The 25318-nt window shown below is 43.0% G+C and overlaps 1 protein-coding gene across 2 annotated transcripts in view; it reads left to right on the plus strand.

Moving 5' to 3' along the window:
• The first annotated feature begins 2044 nt into the window (after positions 1-2044).
• The window catches only part of gchfr (GTP cyclohydrolase I feedback regulator), a 36341-nt gene continuing 13067 nt past the window's right edge, over positions 2045-25318 (plus strand). Inside the window, exon 1 of one of the 2 annotated variants that reach the window (XM_078406176.1) lies at positions 2045-2465. In XM_078406176.1, the coding sequence (XP_078262302.1) occupies positions 2304-2465 (162 nt within the window). In that variant the 5' untranslated portion in view covers positions 2045-2303. Of the gene's footprint in view, positions 2466-21064; positions 21460-25318 lie in introns of those variants that run through there. The other variant, XM_078406177.1, reaches the window with a different exon arrangement.

A 25318-nucleotide genomic window follows, 5' to 3' on the forward strand; every position in this document is an offset into this window, starting at 1 on the left:
AGCTTTCTGACGTAGCACCATCAAACTGAACTGTACCATGCATATTTTCGTGAAAGGACTGGGTGAAGTTTAGAAGGTGTGGTGGACACCCAAACTTCTCTAGCACTTGATAAATTGCTGACAGAATCAAATGCTTTTGTGAGATCCACGAATGCGATGTATAATGGGGTTTGCTGCTCTCTGCATTTCTCTTGAATTTGAAGCGGGGAGAAGATCTTGTCCACCATAGATAGTGAGGCCCACCGCAAATTGGAGGAACAGCATCTCATATTTCGCTTGGGCAGCTTACACCCCAGCGGTATGGACATTGATTTCTCCAACGTCAGATAATTCCTCTGTCCCTCCCTTTCCCCTCCCCTTCCCTGTTCTCCCACTGTCTTCCTGTCTCCCACTACATCCTATCTTTGTCCCGCCCCCTCCCCTGACATCAATCTGAAGAAGGGTCTCGACCCGAAACGTCACCCATTCCTTCTCTCCTGAGATGCTGCCTGACCCGCTGCGTTACTCCAGCATTTTGTGATACCTTCGATTCGAACCAGCATCTGCAGTTATTTTCCCACTTCTCCACCATAGATCGACCTCCACGAAAACCGCATTGCGCGTCAGGGTATATTCTGTCAGCAAGTCTGTGGAGTCTTTATAGGATCACACTGGCAAAGGCCTTTCCTGTAGTGCTTAGGAATGAAATGCCCCTGTAGTTATTGCAGTCACTGCGATCTTCCTTGTTCTTGTTCTAAATTAAATATATATTTCATTTTGAATTGATTTGTGTCACGGGAAAAAGAGATACAAAAAGATTCACACGGATGTTATCGAGAATGGTGGGCTTGAGTTATAAGAGAGATTGGATAGACAGCGACCTTTCCTCACACGAATGAGGCTGAGGATGATTTTATATAGATTTATAAAATCGTGAGGGGTGTAGGTAAGGTGGATGGTTACAGTCGTTTTCCCAGGATTGGAACTGAGATCGCCCTCAGCATGGAGACTGCGGAGAGAGACACGCAGCAGCTGCGGGGACACGAGGTACGTCCGAACCAAGTGCATAAAGTGGATGCGCACACGGTTAAGCAAACGGGGAGGAACTGCCATAGATGTAACGGCAAAAATCACAGCCCACAGGTGTGTCGCTTTAAAGATGCAAAGTGTTACAACTGTGGTAAAACCGGGCATATTAAAAGGGCATGCAGAGGAAAAGTGGCGGCGGCACCGACACAGAGCAGATATAAACGACAGACTGATAAAAACACAAAGTATGTGGAGGCAGAGGAAATAGTGTTGCCAATGTTTTCATTAGTAAATGGCAACAACTGTAAACAAGCATACCGGGCATGTTTTGTGGTTAATGGCAAAGAAGTCAAACTAGAAATTGACACCGGAGCTGCCGTGAGCATTATCTCAGAGGAGTTGTTTCAGACCACCTTTTTAAAGCAACCACTAGGGCTTGCTGAAGTCACACTGAAGACATACACAGGGGAGGTTATTCCTGTGTTGGGACAGTTTGAAGCCACTGTCAAATATGAGAGTCAGAGTGAGCAGCTACCAATGATTGTGGTAAAGGGAGCAGGACCAGCTTTGTGTGGAAGGAACTGGTTGAAAAAGCTCACCTTAAACTGGAAAGAAATTAAACATGCCAGTGACAAGTCTCATCAGGAAGACATAAAGCATATTAAGGAGATGCCTCACCTGACATCAATACAGGATGTACTGGAGTTACACGCTGAAGTGTTTAAAGATGAACTTGGCACTCTGCGTGATGTCAAAGCAACAATTCTGGTGGAACCAGGGGCCCGCCCAAAGTTTTGCAAAAGCCGCCCACTGCCATTTGCCATGAAAGCACGAGTGGAGGCTGAATTGGACCGACTGGAAAAGGCCAACATAATTACTCCAGTCAAACATAGTGAATGGGCAGCACCCGTTGTTCCGGTTGAAAAAAAGGACCATACCATTCGTCTGTGTGGAGATTACAAACTCACTGTACACCAAACTGCACTACTGGTCAGTCACCTGCTGACCTGTTTCTGAACAGACACGTGCGCACCTGTCTGGATTTCATCCGTCCGGACACAGCAGCCGCTGTTCGTAAAAAACAGTACAAGCAGAAGTTTCACCATGACCTCCGTGCAGCAGACAGGTGTTTCTCAGTGGATGACCCAGTGTATTTATACAATACGGCTGGGGGAGGACGCAAATGGATTCCTGGAGTCATAGTGGATCAAACAGGACCGGTGTCTTACAAAGTACAAGGAGGAGACACCGACATCACCTACAGGAGACATGGAGATCAGCTGAGATTCAGAGTCATGGGAGATGGACTGGATCAGGACACTGAAAACTCAACCACTGACACTTCTGCACCGAGCCAACCCGCACAGCCGGAGGACATGTCATCATGCAGCGAGCCAGGGACTGTGGACCGTACAGCTGCAGCTGCTGCGCCGCTGAGTCCACGCCGATCATCAAGGGTCAGGAAGCCTCCAGACCGCTATGTCCCTTAAGCTTCATTTTTTTTTTTAAAAGGGGAAATGTTCGGCATGAAGGACTGTTTAGTTGTTTAAGTTGTTTTCATTAATATGAACACACAGATGGACTGAGACTTGTTAAAACTACAAGAGGGTCTCTAGTGATAACAAGTAACTTTGCATAGTAGTAATTTTGGGAATGGTTATTGTTAGTAATAAGGCACTTGCTAATTTCAGTTATTTAAGATTACCTTCATTTTAAAAAGGGGGTAATGTGGTGTATTTACCATTTTGAGTTTTGTGTTTTGGCAGCTGAGCCTTGCCGTAGTTCTGGGTATAAAGCATTGTGGGATACCTGATTACACTCTCTGGTGGTGTTGAAGTAAAGCAGCCATATGTTGTATGCTAACCTGTCTCACTCGTCAATTCTTATCATAATACACCACAGAAGGTGAGAAGGGAAAGATTCAAAGGGGAGCCGAGGGACAATCTTTTTCATGCAGAAGGTGGTGGTAGTATGAAACGAGCTACCTTAGGAAGCTATTGAGGTGGATAAAATGTTTAAAAGACATTTGGTCAAGTACGTGGATAGAAGTTGTTTACAGGTCTATGAGCAAAACACAAGCAAGTGCGACTAGCTACTCTGACAGTGTAGAAGGCCCAGGACAGAAAGGTCAGCGTGGGAATGTGAAGGAGAGTTAAAATGTTTGGTAGCCAGGAGATCACATAGGCCAAGTGGAGGGGTTCAGCAAAATGATCGCCCAGTCTCTGCTTGATCTCGCCAATATATAGGAGTCCACTCTCCACCCCTCTCCCACGCTTGTCGTCCTGCTAGTTCCACTGTTTGCATCCTTATATCCCTTGGTTATCACCTGTTCCACAGCCAGCAATGGACCATTGTGGGCACTACCTTGCCTTGGTCATCAGTACCGGCTCTGATTTGTTCTGAACCTTTTCATACCTCTAGTTTCCCTCTCCCCATCTCACAGTCTGAAGAAAGGTCTCAATCCGAGACGTCACCCATTCCTTTTCTCCAGAGATGTTGCCTGACCCGCTGAGTTACACCTGCATTTTGTATCTATCAAATAAATCATGGTTAGCATGGACGAGTTGGATGGAAGAGCCTCTTTCTGTGCTATAAGACTCTACAAGAGTGCTGTGCTTCGTACGCCATTCAATTAAGGCCTGGTTGCCTCTTTCCTGCACTTAACCCCATATCTCTTGATTCCGCTAATATTTAGGAATCTATCAATTTGCTTTGAACACATCAAGTAACTGCTTTCTCAGCCTTTTTGAATGGAGAAGTCCAATGATTCACAATCCTCCATATGAAGAAACTTCTCAAATGTATCTTGAATGTTCAACTATTTATATTGTGCCTGTGATCCATGGGTCTAAATACCCGAGTCTGTCATGTTAAGTCCCTTAAGAACTTTGTATACTTCTTTACATTCAAGCAAGTATAAGCCTAGCCTTCTTAACTTCTCTTTGTTTGACCAATCTCCTATACCAGGGATCAATTTGGTGTGCCAATGTTGTGTGTCACTTTCCTTGGACAGGGAGACGTGATGTTCATAATTTTCCAGTTATGAAGGATCGATGTAATTGCAACAGGAGGTCTCTAACCTTTGATGTATTCATAATTAATACGTTGCTAGACAAGCGCGGTTTCCATTTTACCTCAATACATCTGGCAATAATAAACTTGAACTCGAAATCTAAACCCGAAATCCGATACATAAAGGATCTAATTTTGCATGATAACAAAGGCAGGAGGAGGGGTGTTTATTTCCTACTTATCCATTTGATGAGTTATAAATTGAGATTTCTGTATGAGATTTCATGCTTACTATTATATTTATTGAGATTATTTGCATAACATGTTGTTGTGAACTGATGTAATCTCTGTCAAGAGATCTACAAATCATTGAAATTCCCAAAATGTAGACATCATAAAATATGCAAAAAATCAATCACTGTGACAGTTATAAAAAAAAGTTTCCATTAAATATTTTATTTCCAAAAAGTAGCCTCATCAAACTTGGCTTCATTTCACTTTCAAAGCAGTATGCTGGTGATAACCGATGCCCACCATCTTGGTTCTTGGTCCTCCAAAATATTCCAAATGGAATTTAAACTGGAGGTGATTCATCATTTGCGAGCTCTAGTAACTGCAGGACTTCATCGCCTTTCCAGCTATTCTTAATGATTCTTCTAAAATCATGTGTGTGCAGGAATGAGTCGAAGTTTCCAGCTGGTTGTAAGTAAATAAACAGATTCTAACGCATGGCACCGATAACTGAGCCAAGATCACAAACTAATTTCCTATCCTTTTCCACAATTCATGACACTTGCCATTTAAAATCACCACTGGGCACACTTTTGAAACCAATGACCTATTTTTCTAAGAATTACATTGCTTCCCTGGATTTCAACCAGAGAAGCTTTCTTTTTTGGGTTGCTTTTGCATTTTGTTTTTCTGGCTTGATGCAGTGTTATTGTTTCTTCACTTTAATGAGTAGCTGATTCAAGCATCTGCTTTCAATAGCATCATTTGGCAGGCTTCACCAACTTCTCCCATCCTTCTGCATATTCCCACTAGCTCCCACACATTAGAAATACAAATTTTCCAATCAAGAACATTTGGATTTTTTCATGGGCTTGAAGTAGGCAACAGAGAATAGAGAAAATAGCTCATGCCAGACCTCCATTAAGTTGTGTTTCACCAGCCTCTGAGGTTTAAGACATGATGGGGACAAGGAAGTTAAGAATTGAATTTGAGTTAAGTTTTTATTTGTTTATAATTGACAAATTTAGACTTTGTTGGGAAACCTAAGACATTGCCCATTGATTATTGTCCAGGCTATATCAGTGTGGATATCATCTCTGAATAGCCTTGTTCTGTATCATAATTTTCAATGGCTCCATGAAGTCAATCCTCTGTGCTGGGATCCTTGATGATTGTTATAGCTACAATATTAACGATATGGGTCTGAATGTAGGAGATGCAATTAGGAAACTTACGGGTGATGTGAAAATTGTGTTGTGTTGCTACTGAGGAGGGTAGTCTTAGGTTACTAAATGATAAAGATGAGTTCATAGGGTGGGCAGAGCAATTGAAGATGACATTTTATCCCAATATATGTGAGGTGATGCATTTTGGGAGGACTAACAAGGCTAGGGTGTATACATTGAATGGTAGAATTCCTGGGAAGATAGAGGAACAGAGAAACCTTAAGTGTAAGAAAATAACTGCAGATGTTGGTACAAATCGAAGGTATTTATTCACAAAATGCTGGAGTAACTCAGCAGGTCAGGCAGCATCTCGGGAGAGAAGGAATGGGTGACGTTTTGGGTCGAGACCCTTCTTCAGACTGAAGAAGGGTCTCGACCCGAAACGTTACCCATTCCTTCTCTCCCGAGATGCTGCCTGACCTGCTGAGTTACTCCAGCATTTTGTGAATAAACAGAGAAACCTTGGTGGACACGTCCAATGCTATTTAGTGATTCAATGATTTGGTGATCTCTTAACAGTATTGCATAAGTTCACTGCTTGTTTTGCAAATTATTACAATAAATATCATAATAGTAAGCAAGAAATCTCTAGCAGCAGTACAGAAAAGGTCAATTTCTAGCTTATTTGAATGGACAGGTAGCAAACAAACCTCCCTCCTGTCTGTTGTTTAGAGTTTAAAGATACAGCTTGGAAACAAGCCTTTGGCCCACCAAGACAGCGCCGATCAGTGATCACCAATCCACATTAGGGATAATTTGCAGAAGCCCTGCACATCTTTGGAATGTGGGAGCAAACTGGTGCACCTGGGGAAAACCCACATGGTCACAGGGGAAACGTACTAACCCTGTACAGAAAGCACCTGAAGTAGTTGGAATTGAACCATGTCTCTGGCGTTGTAAGGCAGCAACTCTACCGCCTCTGTGACGCCTTTGTGAAATTAGATCACAATCTAGCCCTTATGTGTAGGATTTAATTGGAATATCCTAATTAACTTATTTCCGACAGTCCAATGTAACAGAAGCTAAAAAATATTGATGATTGGCCAAACAGGATTGGTCAACAGCAGAACTAGAGTATAGATTTGTGTGAGGCAAAATGCGATTCTCTAAATACCGATCAAAAACAACTTATCTCCTCCATTTAAAAGTATTTGCAGTAATGTGGTCCTTATTAACACAAAGTTGAAGATGTTACAAGAAATATGTGAAAGTCATAGCACAGATAGATAAAATAGCTAAGAATGTGCAAAGGATGCTTGCCTTCGACTACCAGGGTATAGAATATAAGAGCAGGGTGGTTATGGTGCAACTTTATAAAACATTGGCAAGGTCCTGGACTACAGGATGGTGACAAGTGTTCTGCCTCTATTCAAGAAGGCCTGCAGGGAAAAAGCTGGAAACTACAGGCCAATGAACTTAACATCTGTGGTCAGAAAGTTACTCGAGAGTATTCTGAGGGATAGGCAAAACATGCATTTAGATGGACAAGAGCCGATTAAGAATATTTAGCATGGTTTTGTACATTGGAGGTCATGTCTCATGAATCTGAGTTTTTTTGATGATGTGACCAAAAAGGTTGATGATGGCAGAGCTGTAGACATTGTCTCTGGATCTAAGGAGAGAGTGCTGAATGGATAGAAAAATTTGTTTCAAGGAAGGAAGCAGAGGGTTATTGTGGAAGATTGCTTTTTGGACTGGAGGCCTGGGATTAGCGGTGTGCCTTAGGGTTTGGTGCTGGGCCCATTGCTGTTTGTCATCTATATCAATGATTTGGATGAGAACGGGCATGGCGTGATTAGCAAATTTGCAATTGACACAAAAGTGTAGATAGTGAAGATAGTTGTCAAAAATTGCAGCAGGATTGTTATCAGTTGGGCAGGTGTGCCGAGGAATGGTTGATGGAATTTAATGCTGAGGAATGTGAGGTATTGCATTTTGGGAGCATGGACAGGACCTACACAGTGAATGGTAGGGCTCTGGGATTATTGTAGAGGAGAGTGGTCTAGGAGTGCAGGTACAATAACGCTGAGACTCCCCACCTTCCCCAGCGCTGGCCTCTTCCCGCCCGCGTCACCGCCTGGCCTATCCCGGGAGAGAGCCACGAGAGAGAGAGAGCCGCGAGAGAGAGAGAGCCGCAAGAGAGAGAGAGCGGCGGGAGAGAGAGAGCGGCTGCCGTACAGATACATAATAAATGGTCGCGAATATACTTTTTTTTCCCCAAATAATCCCGCGGGCCGGATTGGACCCCTTTGCGGGACGGATGCAGCCCGCGGGCCGGTAGTTTGACACCCCTGCTGTAGCTTGTACCCGCTAATTCAGGAATAATTCTGGAAAACCACCTTTACACCCTTTCCAAAGCCTCCCCATCCTTCCTGTAATGGGGTGACCAGAACTGCATGCAATACTTCAAATGTGGCCTAACTGAAGTCCTATCAAGCTGCATCATGACATCCTGACTCTTATAACTCAATACGCTGACCAATGAGAGCGAGCATACCATATGCCTTTACCACTCTATCTAGATGTGTTGTCACTTTCAGGGAGTTATGGACTTGGACTCCAAGATCCCATTGCACATCACATGCTGTTAAGAGTCATGGTATTAATTGTATATTTCCCCCATACACGGTAGCGCAGCGGTAGAGTTGCTGCTTCACAGCGAATGCAGCGCCGGAGACTCAGGTTCGATCCTGACTACGGGTGCTGTACTGTAAGGAGTTTGTACGTTCTCCCCGTGACCTGCGTGGGTTTTCTCCGAGATCTTCGGTTTCCTCCCACACTCCAAAGACGTACAGGTATGTAGGTTAATTGACTGGGTAAAATGTAAAAATTGTCCCTCGTGTGTGTAGGATAGTGTTAATACGGCAGGAGAAGGGAAAAGACATTGTGGCCTTCCATCACAGTGAGGAGAGGACTGGAGGAGACTCACTGTGATGGATGTTTTCTTGATGGATGTTTTTTCTTTTGTGTGTTTTTGGGGTTGTGTAATTTTAATGCCTATTTCGATGCTTTTGTTGTTGGACTGTGGGTGACGGAATTTCGTCCAATTTGGATGACAATAAAGCTATCTTGAATCTTGAATAGTGTTGGTGTGCGGGGATCGCTGGGCGGCGCGGACTTGGTGGGCCGAAAAGGCCTGTTTCCGCGCTGTATATATATGATATGATATGATATGATATGATTTGAACTCCTACAGTACGAGTCCTCACACTTACTCGGATTAAACTCCATCTAACATTTTACCCATCTCTGTAACTGTTCTATATCCCATTGTATACTTTGACAGCCTTCCTCACATTTCGCAATCCTAGCAATCTTGGTGTCATCTGTAAACGTACTAACCAACCCGTCTGTGTTTATGTCCAAGTCATTTATATATATTACAAATAGCAGTGGTGTCAGCACAGATCCTTGTGGAATTCCACTAGTTACAGACCTCCAGTTTGAATATTGTCCATCCACCATACATCTCTGTTTGATATCAGTAAGCCAGTTCTGAATCCATAAGACCAAATCACTGTTAATCCTGTGCATCTTAATCTTTTGAATCAGCCTACCATGGGGGACTTGATCAATTGCCCTTCTAAAATCCATGTAGAGAACATCCACTGATCAATCACTTTTGTTACCTCAAAAAACCCAATCAATTTAATAAGACATGACCTGCCATATACAAAGCCATGCTCTTCAAAATTGCAGTATATCCTATCCCAAATAATTCTTTCCAATAGCTACTCTACCACTAACGTGAAGTTCACTGGCCTACAATTTCCTAGCTTCTCTCTACTTCCCTTTGTAAATAAAGGAACAATGTTGCCTACTCTCCAGTCCTCCAGAATCTTGCCTGTCGCTAATGAAGACACAAAGATCTTCATCAAGGCTTCGGCTGAATCTTGCATATTAGTCTCTGATCTCACAGTCCTCCATATCCTTCTCCTTGGTGAAAACAGATGCAAATTACCTGACCTACATCTGCAGACTTCAAGCACAAATTCCCTCATTTATCCTTGAGTGGTCCTTCCTTCTCCCTGCTTACTCTCTTGTTTTTAATGTAGGTATATGTTATGTAGGGATTATGTTGGGTTTTTATTTAGTACGCTCACCAAAGCCATTTTATGGCCGCTTTTGGCCCTTCTAATCACCTGTTTGAGTTATTTCCTCCTTTCGTTATATTCCTCAAAGACCCTGTTTGATTCCATCCTTTTAAACCTTGCATGTGGTTCCCTATTTTATATTTGACCAAATTTACAATCTCTTTGTTCATCCAAAATTCCCTTACTTATCCACTCCTGCTTACTGGAACATGCCTGAACTTCGATCAACAGGCCTCTAAATGACTCCCACATGCCAGATGTGGATGTATCCAATAATAACTCCTCCCAATATACTCTCCCTAGTTCCTGCCCGTATTTTGTCTCTGCATATCTTCCAGAGTTTTGGTATTACCCATTATATCCAGAATCCACAAATGTATGCAACAATCCTTGTAAAGGTGAAACATTTATTTGTACAATTGAATACTTTAAATCAAGAGATTATAATTGACCATTTTTCCATATAAACATATAAACTCACATAGCAAGTTCATTTTTTTAAATGGAAACCGTAATTTACCAACCCATGAGAGAAGCAAGGGCAATGGAGAAGACAATTTGGCCTTTGGGCTAATGTCACATGCTTCTCTTCCTTATGATTTCTTCAGAAGTTGCTGTTTATCTTTGGTAAGAATTTTTTTTAAACCCTGATTTGGGTTAAATAAATGACCTCTTGATCCCTTAAACTCAGTGTAATAAAAGAAATGTTATTGAACTGGTTCTTGTAAGTAAAATCCCTAGGCTATCGAATTGTCCTGGTGAATATCAGAATCAGAATAGCCTTTATTGTCATCCAAAAAATGTCTTTTGGACGAAATTCCATTACCCACAGTCCAACAATAAGAGCAATAAAAATAAGCAATAACACACACAATCACAAACCAACACAAAACAAAAAAAAGAAACATCCATCACAGTGAGTCTCCTCCAGTCACCTCCTCACTGTGATGGAAGGCCAGAATGTCTTTTCTCTTCCCATGCCGTCTTCTCTCGCGGTCAGGCTGTTGAAGTTGCCATGTTCCAGGCCGCGCCGGACGGTGAAAGGTCCGCAGCGGGCCGACACAAGCCCCGCAATTCGGGGCGGGTGAATACGCTGCCGCTGCACATCGGGGCGGTCGTGGCTCCCGACATTGAAGCCCCCGCCGGGCAGAGAGAAATCCTGTGGCCTATTTCAGGCCGCGCCGGACGGTGAAAGGTCCGCAGTGGGCCGACCCAAGCCCCGCAAAAAATATGCACTACTCTTTCCAAGGGTAATGTATCTTTCCTGAAGTGCAGTTAGAGAGTCACAGAGCTATACAGCATGGAAATAGGTTCTTCAGCCCATGTTGTTCATTTTGACCAAGTTGGTGTTCTGGGCTAGTCCCAATTGCTATTTTTGGCCCATATTCCTCTAAATCGTTCCTCTCAATGTATCTGTCCAAAAGTCATAATTGTATTCACTTTGATAGCTTTCTCTGGTTGATCATTTCAGATTACTAACCTCTGAGTGAAAAAGTTGCCCTGGAAATCCCTCTAAAATCTCCCCGGTCACCTTAAACCTAGGTTCTTTAGTTTTAGAATCCTCTATCCTGGGGAAATAGACTATGACCGTTCACTTTATCCATACCCCTCATGATCTTATACACCTCAATATGGTCACTCCTCAGCTACAATATCTACGCTGAAAAGAAAAAAGTCCCAGCTTAACCAGCTTCTCCCTATTCTTGCTCAGCTTCTCCAAACTCAGGTCCGCAGGTCCAGGTAACATCCTGTTAAAACATTTCTGCACTCTTTCCAACAAGTTCCCAAAACTGATGATAGACACAAAAAGCTGGAATAACTGATGTTATATTCAAATACAGTCTGACAACACTTTACTGAACCAAATCATAATTTATTCCCCTATGACAATCCCTTGAGATAAATTTACCTTTCCATTAGTTTTTTTGATTGATTTTTGTAGGCAGACGAGCTTTATGTGATTTAATTAATGGAACTTGAAGACTCGATACTCCTCTCCTATTCATGGTTTCTCACAAATCAGAAAATATATAAGCAGATGACCAAATACGCCCACATTGAACTCCATCTGGCATGGTTTTGGCCACACACTGAATTTGTCTCTAGATTTTTTGCAGTTTCCTACAAATAACAGACATATCATACAAATTGTAATTGAGTTATGACAATTGACAAGTTGCCAATGATAAGGAATACAATGTACAATGCCTGGAAAAAATAAATACTTTTCAACTGTTGCACTGTGCATATGAATACATGCTGAATAATTTATTTGTCTCAGTTGCAAATAAACTATGTGTACAGCTCATCATAGATGTTGCCTATTTACCAGTAGTCAAAAATTTAATAAACACCGATGAGCCAAAACATTATGACCACTGACAGGTGAAGTGAATAATATTGGTTATCTTGCTACAATGGCACCTGTCAGTTCTTGAAGTTGATGTGTTGGATGCAGGAGAAACAGGCAGGAGCTAAGACCTGAGCGACTTTGACAAGGGCCAAATTGTTATGGCCAGACGACTGGGTCAGAGCATCTGTGAAACGGCAAGGCATTTAATGTGCTTAGCAGTGCTGAGTACCTACCGACAGTGGTCCAAGGAGGGACAAACCACAAACTGGCGACAGGGTGTTGGGTGCCCAAGGCTCATTGATGTGCGACGGCAGTGATGGCACCAGGATGCACTGTAGGAACACTACAAGCCGCTGGAGGGAGTGTGATGCTCTGGGCAATGTTCTGTTGGGATTCCTGGGTCCGGCCATTCATATAGACGTCAATTTGACACGTGTCACCTACCTAAACATCGTTGCAGACCAGGTACACCCGTTCATGGCAATGGTATTCCCTGATGGCAGTGGACTCTTTCAGCAGGATAATGCGCCCTGCCACACTGCACACATTGTTCGGGAATGGTTTGAGGAACATGATGAAGTGTTCACTGTGTTGCCCTGGCCTCCAAATTTTCCAGATCTCAATCCAATTGAGCATCTGTGGAATGTGCTGGATCAATAAGTCCAATCTATGGTGGCTCCACCTTGCAACTTACAGGACTTGAAGGATCTGCTGCTAATGTTTTGGTATCAGATACCACAGGACACCTTCAGGGGTCTTGAGTCCATGCCTCGGCGGGTCGGCGCTGTTTTGGCGGCACACAAAGGACCAAAAGCATATTAGGCAGGTGGTCATAATATTTTGGCTCATCAGTGTATACTTGAGAAAGATTTGAGAATTGATTCTCCTAAAAACAACCAGATTTTTATATGTTGTTTTTGAAATGGAAAGTACATAAAAACTGTCCCCATACCATCTTGACCATTCTGGCATGCAAAAAATAACTCCTACAAACTAACACGATAAGCCTCTCTCCTACCTCCTCCACCCCAACACTACCAGGAATTTCTTTATCACTAGCATCAAGGTTACCTTTTCAGTTGACGAGAAGACATAGCGTGCTGCAGTAGCTCTGCGGGTCAGGCAGCATCTCAGGAGAATATGGACAGGCTCTGGTCAGGACCCTTCTTCTAATTGATTGTGGGGTGAAGAGGGCTGGAAACATAGAAACATAGAAAATAGGTGCAAGAGTAGGACAATCAGCCCTTCGAGCCTGCACCGCCATTCAATATGATCATGGCTGATCATCCAGCTCAGTAACCTGTACCTGCCTTCTCTCCATACCCCCTGATCCCTTTAGCCACCTTCTGTGGCAGAGAATTCCACAGACTCACCACTCTCTGTGTGAAGAAATGTTTTCTCATCTCGGTCCTAAAAGACTTCCCCCTTGTCCTTAAGCTGTGACTCCTGGTTCTGGACTCCAACATCGGGAACAATCTTCCCGCATCTAGCCTCTCCAACCCCTTAAGAATTTTATATGTTTCTATAAGATTCCCCCCTCAGTCTTCTAAATTCCAGCGAGAACAAGCCTAGTCTATCCAGTCTTTCTTCATATGAAAGTCCCGCCATCCCAGGGATCAATCTGGTGAACCTTCTCTGTACTCCCTCTAAGGCAAGAACGTCTTTCCTCAGATTAGGAGACCAAAACTGCACACAATACCCCAGGTGCGGTCTCACCAATGCCCTGTACAACTGCAGTAGAACCTCCCTGCTCCTAAACTCAAATCCTCTTGCTATGAATGCCAACATACCATTCGCTTTCTTCACTGCCTGCTGCACCTGCACGCTTGCTTTCAATGACTGGTGCACCATGACACCCAGGTCACGTTGCATCTCCCCTTCTCCTAATCGGTCACCATTCAGGTAGTAGTAGTAGTAGTAGTAGTAGCAGTAGCAGTAGCAGTAGCAGTAGCAGTAGCAGTAGTAATAATAATAATAATGATAATAATAATAATAATAATAATAATAATAATAATAATAAGCCTTTATTGTCATTGTACACAAGGTACAACGAAATTAGAAGTGCTACAGCTGATAACAGTGCGACAGTGCAAAGACAATTGCACAGACATACGAACCAACACAACAAATGCCAGTATCAAATAAAACCCAATTTAAAAACCTAATAAATAATGAATGGGTTAAACACTTAAAATTCTTAAAAGAAAGTTTCTTTTTAAAAAAATGAGAGTAGTCGATTCATGTACTTCCGTTCACTGTTCTTATTGCCCAGGGAAAGAAACTGTTTTTGAGTCGATTTGTCCTGGCCCTTAGGCTCCTATAGCGCCTCCCAGAGGGCAGGAGAACAAACAATTCGTGTCCTGGATGAGTGCTGTCCTTGATTATGACTCTGGCCCTGTTCAGACACCGCGAGCTGGTGATGTTCTTCAGAGAAGGTAGTGGACAGCCGATGATTTTCTCTGCTGTCCTGGTGACCTTTTGGAGGGCCTTCTGGTCTGCAGCCGAGCAGCCAGCATACCACACAATGGTGCAGTATGCCAGTACGCTCTCAATGGTGGAGCGGTAGAAGGTCACCAGCAGATTCTCCTTCAGTCTGTTTTTCCGAAGTAATCTTAAGAAATACAGTCTCTGCTGTGACTTTTTCACTACCGCCTTGGTATTTGCAGTCCAGGAGAGGTCTTGGGAGATGGTGGTCCCTAGGAACTTGAAGGTGGAGACCCACTCCACTTCCTCCCCATTTATATGAAGTGGGGTGGGAGCCGCTCTTTGTTTCCTGAAGTCCAGCACCATTTCTTTTGTTTTGCTAGTGTTTAGTGCTAGATTATTTGCCTCGCACCATCCGGACAGAGCACAGACCTCATCTCTGTACGCAGACTCATCCCCTCCAGTGATCAGACCGACCACAGTTGTGTCGTCTGCAAATTTGATGATTGAATTGGAGGGGTGAATAGGAGTGCAGTCGTGTGTATACAGAGCATAGAGGAGGGGGCTCAGCACACAGCCCTGCGGGGAGCCAATGCTAAGCGTAATGGTGGAGGAGCTGTGGGGGCCGATCTTAACAGATTGTGGCCGGTTTGTGAGGAAGTCTCTTATTCAGGCGCAGATGGATGGGGAGAAACCCAGGTTATTGTACAGCTTGTCCACTAGTATGCCTGGGATGATCGTATTAAATGCCGAGCTGTAGTCTATGAAGAGCATTCTTACATAGATCCCCGGGCGCTCCAGGTGGCTCAGTGCAGGTAATACTCTGCTTTCCTGTTCTTGCCGCCAAAGTGGATAACCTCACATTTATCCACATTATATTGCATCTGCCATGCATTTGCCCACTCGCCTAATCTATCCAAGTCACTCTGCAGCCTCCTAGCATCCTCCTCGCAGCTAACACTGCCACCCAGCTTCGTGTCATCCGCAAACTTAGAGATGTTGCATTCAATTCCCTCGTCCAAATCATTAATATACACTGTAAATAACTGGGGTCCCAGCACTGAGCCTTGCGGTACCCCACTAGTCACTGCCTGCCATTCCGAAAAGGACCCGTTTATTCCTACTCTTTGCTTCCTGTCCGCCAACCAATTTTCTATCCACCTCAACACTGAACCCTCAATACCGTGTGCTTTAAGTTTGTACACCAATCTCCTATGTGGGACCTTGTCGAAGGCCTTCTGAAAGTCCAGATACAACACATCGACTGGTTCTCCCTTATCCACTCTACTAAATTTAGTTACATCCTCGAAAAATTCTATAAGATTCGTCAGACATGATTTGCCTTTTGTAAATCCATGCTGACTTTGTCCGATGATTTCACCACTTTCCAAATGTGATGCTATCACATCTTTAATAATTGACTCTAGCATTTTCCCCACTACCGATGTTAGGCTAACTGGTCTATAATTCCCCGTTTCATCTCTCCCTCCCTTTTTAAAGAGTGGGGTTACATTAGCTACCCTCCAGTCCTCAGGAACTACTTCAGAATCTAAAGAGTTTTGAAAAATTATCACTAATGCATCCACTATTTCTGAGGCTACTTCCTTAAGCACTCTGGGATGCAGCCTATCTGGCCCTGGGGATTTATCTGCCTTTAATCCATTTAATTTACCTAACACCACTTCCCGACTAACCTGGATTTCGGGAAGAGTAGAGGTAAAGGCTGGCAGGTAATAGGCCGACACAGGCGAGGAGGGTTATATAGAGGGAAGGGCAAACGGTTACATAATTACCTAAAATTGGAGAATTCAATGCTCATACCAAACGGAATATGAGCTGTTTTTCCTCTAGTTTGCACGTGGCCTCACTTTGGTAATGGAGGAAGACCAGGACAGAAAGGTCAGTGTGGGAATGGGAAAAGGAGTTAAAATGGAGAGCAACCAGGATATCCTGCAGGCCTTGCTGAGTGTTTGGTGAAATGGTTGCCGAGTCTAAGCTTCGTCTCACCGATGTACAGGAAGCCACATCGGGAACACTGGATGCAGTAGTTGAAGTTAGAGGAGATGCACATGAACCTCTGTTTCACCTGTGAGGACTGTTGGTGGCTTTGGATGGAGGCATAGGGACAGTTGTTATATCTCCTGCAGTTGCAGGGGAAAGTATCTGGGGAGAGGATGGTTAAGGTGGGAAGGGATGAATGTACCAAGGAGTTTTGGAGGGAGTGATCTCTGTAGAAGGTGGAAAGGGGTGAGAATGGGAAGATGTGGCTGGTGGTTGGATCATGTTGGAAGTGAAGGAAATGGGTTGAATGCGGAGACTGGTGAGGTGAAAGTGAGGACCAGGGGAACTCTATCCTTGTTCAGTCTGGGGAAGTGGGAGTGGGAGCAGACCTACGGGACACAGAGGAGAGGCAGGTGAGGGATCCATCTATGAAAGCAGGGAGGAAATCATGTTTGCTAAAGAAAGAGGATATCTCAGATGTTATTGGAATGGGAGGATGGCGAAGGCTTCCTATCTGCTTCATAGATATACTGAAGCACTTTATAGAAGTACAATTTTTTTTAAATCAATGGAGACACAAGAGAATGTTGTAACCTGGAGCAAAATGTCCAAACTGCTGGAGGAATCTATTTGGTCAAGCAGCAACTGTGGAGGCAAAGGAATGGTCATTGTTTTGGGTTGGGACCCAACATCAGGACAAAAATCAAAGTAAGGTAAAGGAGAAAATATTAGACGAGGCAACAAGAAGCTTAATCAGAGAGCAGTTTTACAGGGATGGAGGCTTTTAAGAAAAGAAGTGCAGAGCTCAGGTGCTGGGTGTCTGAAGATAGGGTTGCTACTGGTTTATTAACATTGTTCTGGAAAAGCTAAATATGAAGTATGTTGAAAATTACCTTATTGAGATTCAGCTGCATTTTCATTCTTATGTGTTGAAGGTCGCCATCAGCTCTGAACCCTGCATAATAATTCAATTTGCATTATGCTCTGAATTTTTTAATAAATCATTTAACAATAAGGTAGAGTTTTAATGAAATTCTGGACAGAGGTAAAGCCAGGATTTACGCAAAGTAGAGAGCTACGGATATTAAAGATCTTATCCAGTTGGAGGCATTCAATCAATCAGTGAAAGCACACTTAATCTAAAATCTCACAATATAAGGCATAAAGATGTGTAGACACAAAATGCTGGAGTAACTCAGCAGGACGGGCAGCATCTCTGGAGAGAAGAAATGGGTGACGTTTCGGGTCGAGACCCTTCTTTGTCTGAAGAAGAGTCGAGACCCAAAACGTAACCCATTCTCTCCAGAGATGCTGCCTGTCCCGCTGAGTTACTCCAGCATTTTTTGTCTACCTTCAATTTGAACCAGCATCTGCAGTTCTTTCCTACACATAAAGATGGGTATCTTTTAATTCGTTCAGGTCCACTAGCAGCCTTCAATTAAAATGAAAAACAGACTTTTTTTGGCAGAACCTCTTCCCTTTCCTCTGAGAGTATTGATACTGGACCACTGTGATTAAAAGTTTTGAATGCACATAAAAATAAATAATGTAATCGCTAAAATTCTCAATTTTCTCATAGAAAACTAATATGGCAGCTTCTCAACTGTACACCTAATCTGATGTCATTTGCAGAGGCCTGTTTAAATACGTAATTGAAAAATATGCTATGTTATAACAGCGATAGTTGTTATGTTTAATTGGATGCTATTTTGTGGGACTTTGGCACCCGAATGACTTGAAGCTTTGATTGAACAAGATAAAATTATTTCACGTTGTCTCTGTGTTTGAGACCATCTCCACAAGCTCGTTCACAAGGCTTCAGTTTCATATTAACTTCAATATAACAACAGCATGTAATATTTGAAAAGTTATTGGTAATTCGGAGGCTCCTTGATTGGCAATGCTGTAAAAGATCTTGTATAGCAGGCAGTTTTGTACGTTAATTTATCCCGATGCCAAACACAGGGCCTTTGCCTTATTTCTCATTTGTAACATGCACTTCTTCATCTCATAATTTACAGTTCTAGTCATTCTTTACTTTTTTTTGCTTCCTACAGTCATCATTCTCCTTTTTATTCTTATATTTAGCCCATCACCCCACTTCCTTGTTACCAAATCCAGTGTGCCTCTATTTTCTTACACCCAGTTCTATTTTTTCTATCACTTCCTACTCTGCATTTCTGTCTCTACTTCATTATTTAAAGCCTGTTCATCCTCTCAGCTATTAATTTTTGGTTGTAGACTTTTTTCCCCATTACATTCCAGCCATGCCCTGCGCCCTCTAATTCATAACTTTGAATGCACTCTGAAACACAATTATACTCCTCTGCTGGGTTTCCTGTAACTATATTTTGATTATTTATTTCTGTCACCAAGTAGCAATTTAAAAAAAATTCCCAGCTGTGATATACTTCATACTGAGAGCACAACAGTATTACAACGTAAATACGAATTTGAAAAGCAAATTAACATATAGAACATGTGAATATCATTCAATGTGTTGTTTTGTTAAAAGAATGATATCACAATAGGGTTACAGTGTATACCAAAAACATTTTGATTGTCAGCTGCTTTCTTTTGCTGTATGTTTGTGGACTATAATCATTTAGCAATGCGTTGACCTCTTTTGTAGACTTTTACTGACTACAATAATGGTTAACCGCCATTGCCTTAACCATTGAACTTTAGATTATACTAGACCAAGTGGACCCGTTGGACCCAAACCTCTCCTGCATTGGTGCAGCACCCTCTCCTCCCCCCCCCCCCCCTCCTCCTCCCCTCTTCCCCCTCCCCCTTCCCCTCCCCCCCACTTCATCCCCCTCAACTCCCCTTATCCTCCCTCCTCCCCCCTTCATCCCTCCCTCCCTTGGAGATCGATTTAAACATTGAAATGTGAATAACTTTAAAATTATAACACCGATTTCAATGAAACTTCTTCCATTAGCACCAAAGGGACAACGGTGAGTAAGGTGGGCCTAAAATTGTCACGCTATTGTGTACCGCTTTGGCTGTAGTTCAGGAACAAACAAACAAACAAATGAGAGTTTTAGTATATAGATGATCACAGCTTCTATTAACTATACCAAAGCAAAATCTGCAACAACACAAAGAACTATCACACACCTTCTCTCATTCTGTTACTGACTAGTGTTCCATTCAGTCACAGGTTCAGACAGCACAGAAACAGACCTTTTGGCCCAACTTGTCCATTGCAACCATGATGCCCATCTAAACTAATCCCATCTGTCTGCATTTGGCCCATTCCCCTTTAAACCGTTAATGTGCATGTACCTGTCCAAATGTCTTCTAAATGTTGTTATTGTACCTGCCGCAACTACTTACTCTGACATTGCATTGCATATACACACCACCATCTGTGTGAAAAGGTTGCGCCTTGGGTTCCTATTAAATCTTTCCCCTCTCACCTGAAAACTGTGTCCTCTAGTTTTAGATTTCACTATCCTGGAAAAAAGACTCTGTGCTTTCACCCTCTTTATGCACCTCACTGAGATCACACCTCAGCCTCCTGTGCTCAAAGGAATAAAGTGTGAGCCTATCCAACATCTTCCAACAACTCAGGCCCTTCAGTCCAGGCAACATGTTTGTAAATCTTCACGGCAACTCTTCCTAACTTAATGGTATATTTCCTATAGCAGAGTAACCAAAACTGAACACAATATTCCAAGTGCACTCACCAACATCTTGTACAACAGTAACATAACATCCTAATTTCTATACTCAATTTCCTGATTAATGAAGCCTGGTGAAGCATGCCAAAAGCCTTCTTCACTACCCTATCTACCCGTGACACCACTTTCAGAGAACTCTGAACGTACTCCTAGATCCCTCTGCTCTAACCCCATTCCCCAGAGCCCTACCATTCAATGTGAAGGTCCTGCCATGGGTTGACTTCCCAAAATGTAACTCTTCACACTTAGCTGAATTAAATTCCATTTGACATTCCTCCATCCACTTGCCCAGCTGATCAAGATCCCGCTATAATTCTTAGTGTAGGAAAATAACTGCAGATGCTGGTACAAATCGAAGGTATCACAAAATGCTGGAGTAACTGAGCAGGTTAGGCAGCATCTCAGGAGAGAAGGAATGGGTGACGTTTCGAGTCGAGACCCTTCTTCAGACCCGCTATAATTCTTGATAACCATCCTCACTGTCTGCGATTTCACCTATTTTGGTACCTTCTTCAAACTTACTAATAATGCTGGAACATTCTCATGCAAATCGGTCCAGCACCAAATTATGAGGCACACCATCTAATTCAGACAGCATTCTAGTAAACCTCCTTTGCACCCTCTATAAAGCTTCCACATCTTTCCTGTAATGGGATAGGAGTAAGGGAAAATTGGTAAACTACGAACCCATCAGTTTTACCAGAAATTTTTATCAGACACAGACTGAGAATGTGAATGAGTCCAAATGAGATGACAGAGTTAGCATGGATTTCTGAAGGGTATGATATGTCAGCCTATTTTTGTTTTGAGGATATAACATTATTTGTTAGACAGAGAAGTGGCTGGATATTATCTCCAAAAGGCATTTAATAAGAAATTATTGTCAAAATATGAAACCCCCAAAATTGAAGGTAACTTTTCAACATTGGTTGGTAATTAGTTGGGAGTCTGTGGGAGGAGACTCTGGGCTGTGGGGAATTGGCAAATAAGAGGAGCAGGGTTCTGGGGCAAATCAGTCAGGATCATATTGATAGTGGAGCAGGCTTGAGAGACCAGATAACCTGCTCCTAACTTCTTAATCATCTGCCACACAGCAAACCCAGGCGAACTGAGTTATTTTAAATGTCTAACAAATAATGTTTTATTTGAAAGAAGATATTCGATGTTCCGGCTGCCACAAAATGATAGTCAGGCGGACACATTCCCATGCAGTTTGTGCAGTAATTCCACAGGAGGCGGCTGGCTCTTTAAGAGCTATTACGTGAGCTCCGGCGGGGAATGATTGGCTGCATGAAGGTTTGACGAGGAAGTTGCACCGTTGGTCCTGAGCCGCGGGGATAGTGGTTGGGGAAACGGTGGGAATCTAAAGCGAAAGCTGTGAAAAAATGCCTTACGTCCTTATCAGTACTCAGATCCGGCTGGTGAGTAAAGATCCACCTTGCAAGGATCCACCTGGGAGTGTGGTCATCGCATCGACAGTATTGGGGTCATGTACTAATCCAACTCGATCCTCTTTAACAAACCATGGAATAGTATTTTCGCCCCGCCTTCGTTTTAATTTAATCGCTGAGATAAACGTGCCCCTTCGTCCAAAGTGGGTGGCCTTTATTTATCGAGCAGGGGGAGAATGTGATAGAACCGTCTCCTTGAGTTACAACAGCTCAGTTGTACTAAGAGTGAAAGTATCTATTGATCACTGGTTAAATCCGCGAAGTTGACCCGGTCTGGGAAATGTTGTCCTGTCCTGTCCAGTCACGTTGCGATACTCGTGGTGAAGAATGGTTAATTCCTACTGAAATTGATTCTACAAACTGGAAACCATAGCCTGTGTAGACGAAAAGGCTCCATCCCAGGTATCACAAGTGTCTGCTAGAGTTCCTTGTTATGAAATTAAGAGGCAGGTGGCCAAGTGGATACTAATTTGGTTCAGTGTTGGGAAACAGAAAGTGCGGTGGCGGTAGCTCGGGAAGGGGGTTCATTGAACATGGAAAGGTAGTGCACAGAAACAGTGTCTATGCTGAATATGATGCCAACATAAACTAATCTGATCTGTCTTGGCATGACTCATACCCCTCCATTTCCTCCACATCCATATGCCTATCTAAAAGCATTTTAAACACTTTGATCATATATTTTTCTACCACCCCTGCAGGCAGCATGTTCCAGGCATCCACCACCCTGTATAGGGCCCTTGCACGGCAGGCGAGGTCACGACCCCTGACCCGTACTGTTGCCACGCAACGCCTTCTGGAGGACAAGGGTGTACTGGAGACAAGCACTTACTATGGCTGCCAGAATTCTGCCAGAGACTGAAGCCAAAATCTACTCTAAATTTGCAACACCTCAGTGCCAACCAAAAATCTTTATGAATGGCACCACATATTTACAGTAATTAATCACATCAGGCTGCTTAACTTCATTCCAATAAACGTAGTACGGCTGCAAACCTCAAGCTACATACCACACCATGCATACACTGCCTGTTAAACCATGTCAATCTCACCACCCCAGTATAATCCACAACACTTCCTCATTCTTGTAGAAGACAAGTATGTGCAATTAGAGGTAGCAAGAACTAATGAAAGTGGGAGAGACTTTCCTGCAGGGCCTGACCCCCATGGAGGATACAATGTTGGTCATTGTGAGAGAGACATTAGACAGGGCTGGATGAACATTTGAATTGCCAAGGCATAAAATACTTTAAATGAAGTACTGTAGATGAGATTAATATAGCTAGGTTGTTGATGGTCGGCAGGACATGATGGGCCAAAGGGCCTGTTTGGTGCTATATTCCTCTATGATTCTATGAAATGCTACTTGACTGCTGAGTGTTCTCACTATTCTTTATTTTTTGTTTCAAATTCTGTTTTTCTTTTTCCTTTTGGGAATAAAGGCCAAAACACCGTTTGACATATAGCATTTTAATTTTCTATGTTTTATGCATCAGCACTCTTGTAACTCTTTACAGTGATATTTAGCAGAATGTTAACATTTTTCTAAATAAATCTTTTTGTTTTAATTCTTCGTATCAAGGTAAATAATTCATCTCAAAGCTGAAAATAGACAGGATATATTCCTCAATATTTCTCTCCTTGTGAAGCAGACCTTTTTTAATTCAATTTTTCCTATTTTGTTTCCACCTTTCTGGAAATGACATGGAATATGGTTTTCTCTGCTCTGGTTCTGAGCTCTGGTATTTTCTCCATAACCCCCAGCAACTTATTTCCTACATTCTCCCTACCCCTACTCATTGATTGGGTGGACTAATTTGTCCTTGTGTCATTTTGTGCCATTTGTTGTTGCGTTCTTTGGGACCTCTTTCTATGGTGAAGACGTTATTTAAGTAAGATGTGTAGGAAAAAAAACTGCAGATGCTGGTTTAAATCGAAGGTAGACAAAATGCTAGAATAACTCGGCGGGCCAGGCAGCATGTCTGGAGAGAAGGAATGGGTGACGTTTTGGGTCGAGACCCTTCAGATGCTCTTTTGATGACAGATGATAAGCCAGATACCAGCTGCTGAACTCACAAATCACTGTTCCTTGGGGCTTGTAATAACAAGGAACTGCAGATGCTGGTTTATACCAGAGAAAGACACGTATGCCAGAATAATTCAGCAGGTCAGGTAGCATCCCTGAAGAACGTGGATAGGCGAAGTTTTGGGTTGGATAGGCGAAGTTTCGGGTTGGAACCCTTCTTCAGACTGATCTGAAGAAGGGTCCCGGCTCAAAACATCACCTGTCCATGTTCTCCCGGGTTGCTGCCTGACCTGCTGAGTTACTCCAGCACTTTGTGTCTTTCCTTAGGGCTTAATGAAAAAGAGCTTAATTATGTATTTTACAGTTTTACATGAGACCAATTGCAGTGGCTCTGGTTAGATTTCAAAAGATATTCCTGCAAAGCCTTTAAGATTATGGATACCAGTGGTGGAGGGATTTAAATCAGCTCATTTAAATGCTGGAATTGGAAGACAATGGAGACAGAGTGTAGCCAGGCTGGATTAAGTTAAGGAGAAAAGGATGGCCAAGGATTTGGCCTGACAAAATAATATAGCGGAATCACAGAGGGGGAGCAGTGAGAGAGGATGTTGCTGAACTCTTGTCGGAGAGAGGAGGAGAACTTCTTCAAAGTAGACATATCTTGAGATTTTGCAATGGAACAGACAAAATGTGTAGGAAAGAAATGCAGATGCTGGTTTAAATTGAAGGTAGACAAAATGCTGGAGTAACTCAGCGGGATGTACGTGTTGCATGTGTGATGAATGTATGCCGGAAGCTTGCTTGTCCTCCACAACGCTTGAGCGACTCCGTGCATCACGCCCTTTGACCTTATGACCTACTGTGCAAGGGCTCCATATACAAAAAACTTGCCCTACACAACCCCTTTAAACTTTGTCCCTTTCACCTTAAAGCCTTGACTTTCAGAAAGCCTTCGACAAAGTTCCACATAGGAGATTAGTGGGCAAAATTAGACACATGGTATTGGAGGTAGGGTACTGACATGGATAGAAAATTGGTTGCCAGACAGAAAGCAAAGAGGGGGGATAAATGGGTCCCTTTCAGAATGGCAGGCAGTAACTAGTGGGGTACCGCAAGGCTCGGTGCTGGGACCGCAGCTAATTACAATATACATTAATGACTTGGATGAAGGGATTAAAAGTACCATTAGCAAATTTGCAGATGATACAAAGCTGGGTGGTAGTGTGAACTGTGAGGAAGATGCTATGAGGTTGCAGGGTGACTTGGACAGGTTGTGTGAGTGGGGGGATGCATGGCAGATGCAGTTTAATGTGGATAAGTGTGAGGTTATCCACTTTGGTGGTAAGAATAGGAAGGCAGAGTATTATCTGAATGGTGTCAAGTTAGGAAAAGGGGACGTACAACGAGATCTGGGTGTCCTGGTACATCAGTCACTGAAAGGAAGCATGCAGGTACAGCAGGCAGTGAAGAAAGCCAATGGAATGTTGGCCTTCATAACAAGAGGAGTTGAGTATAGGAGCAAAGAGGTCCTTCTGCAGTTGTACAGGGCCCTAGTGAGACCGCACCTGGAGTACTGTGTGCAGTTTTGGTCACCAAATTTGAGGAAGGATATTCTTGCTATTGAGGGCGTGCAGCATAGGTTTACTAGGTTAATTCCCGGAATGGCGGGACTATCATATGTTGAAAGACTGGAGCGACTAGGCTTGTATACACTGGAATTTGGAAGGATGAGAGGAGATCTTATCGAAACGTATAAGATTATTAAGGGGTTGGACACGTTAGAGGCAGGAAACATGTTCCCAA

Source organism: Rhinoraja longicauda, chromosome 10, assembly GCF_053455715.1.
Source record: "Rhinoraja longicauda isolate Sanriku21f chromosome 10, sRhiLon1.1, whole genome shotgun sequence".
In the NCBI taxonomy this organism is placed as follows: domain Eukaryota; kingdom Metazoa; phylum Chordata; class Chondrichthyes; order Rajiformes; family Arhynchobatidae; genus Rhinoraja; species Rhinoraja longicauda.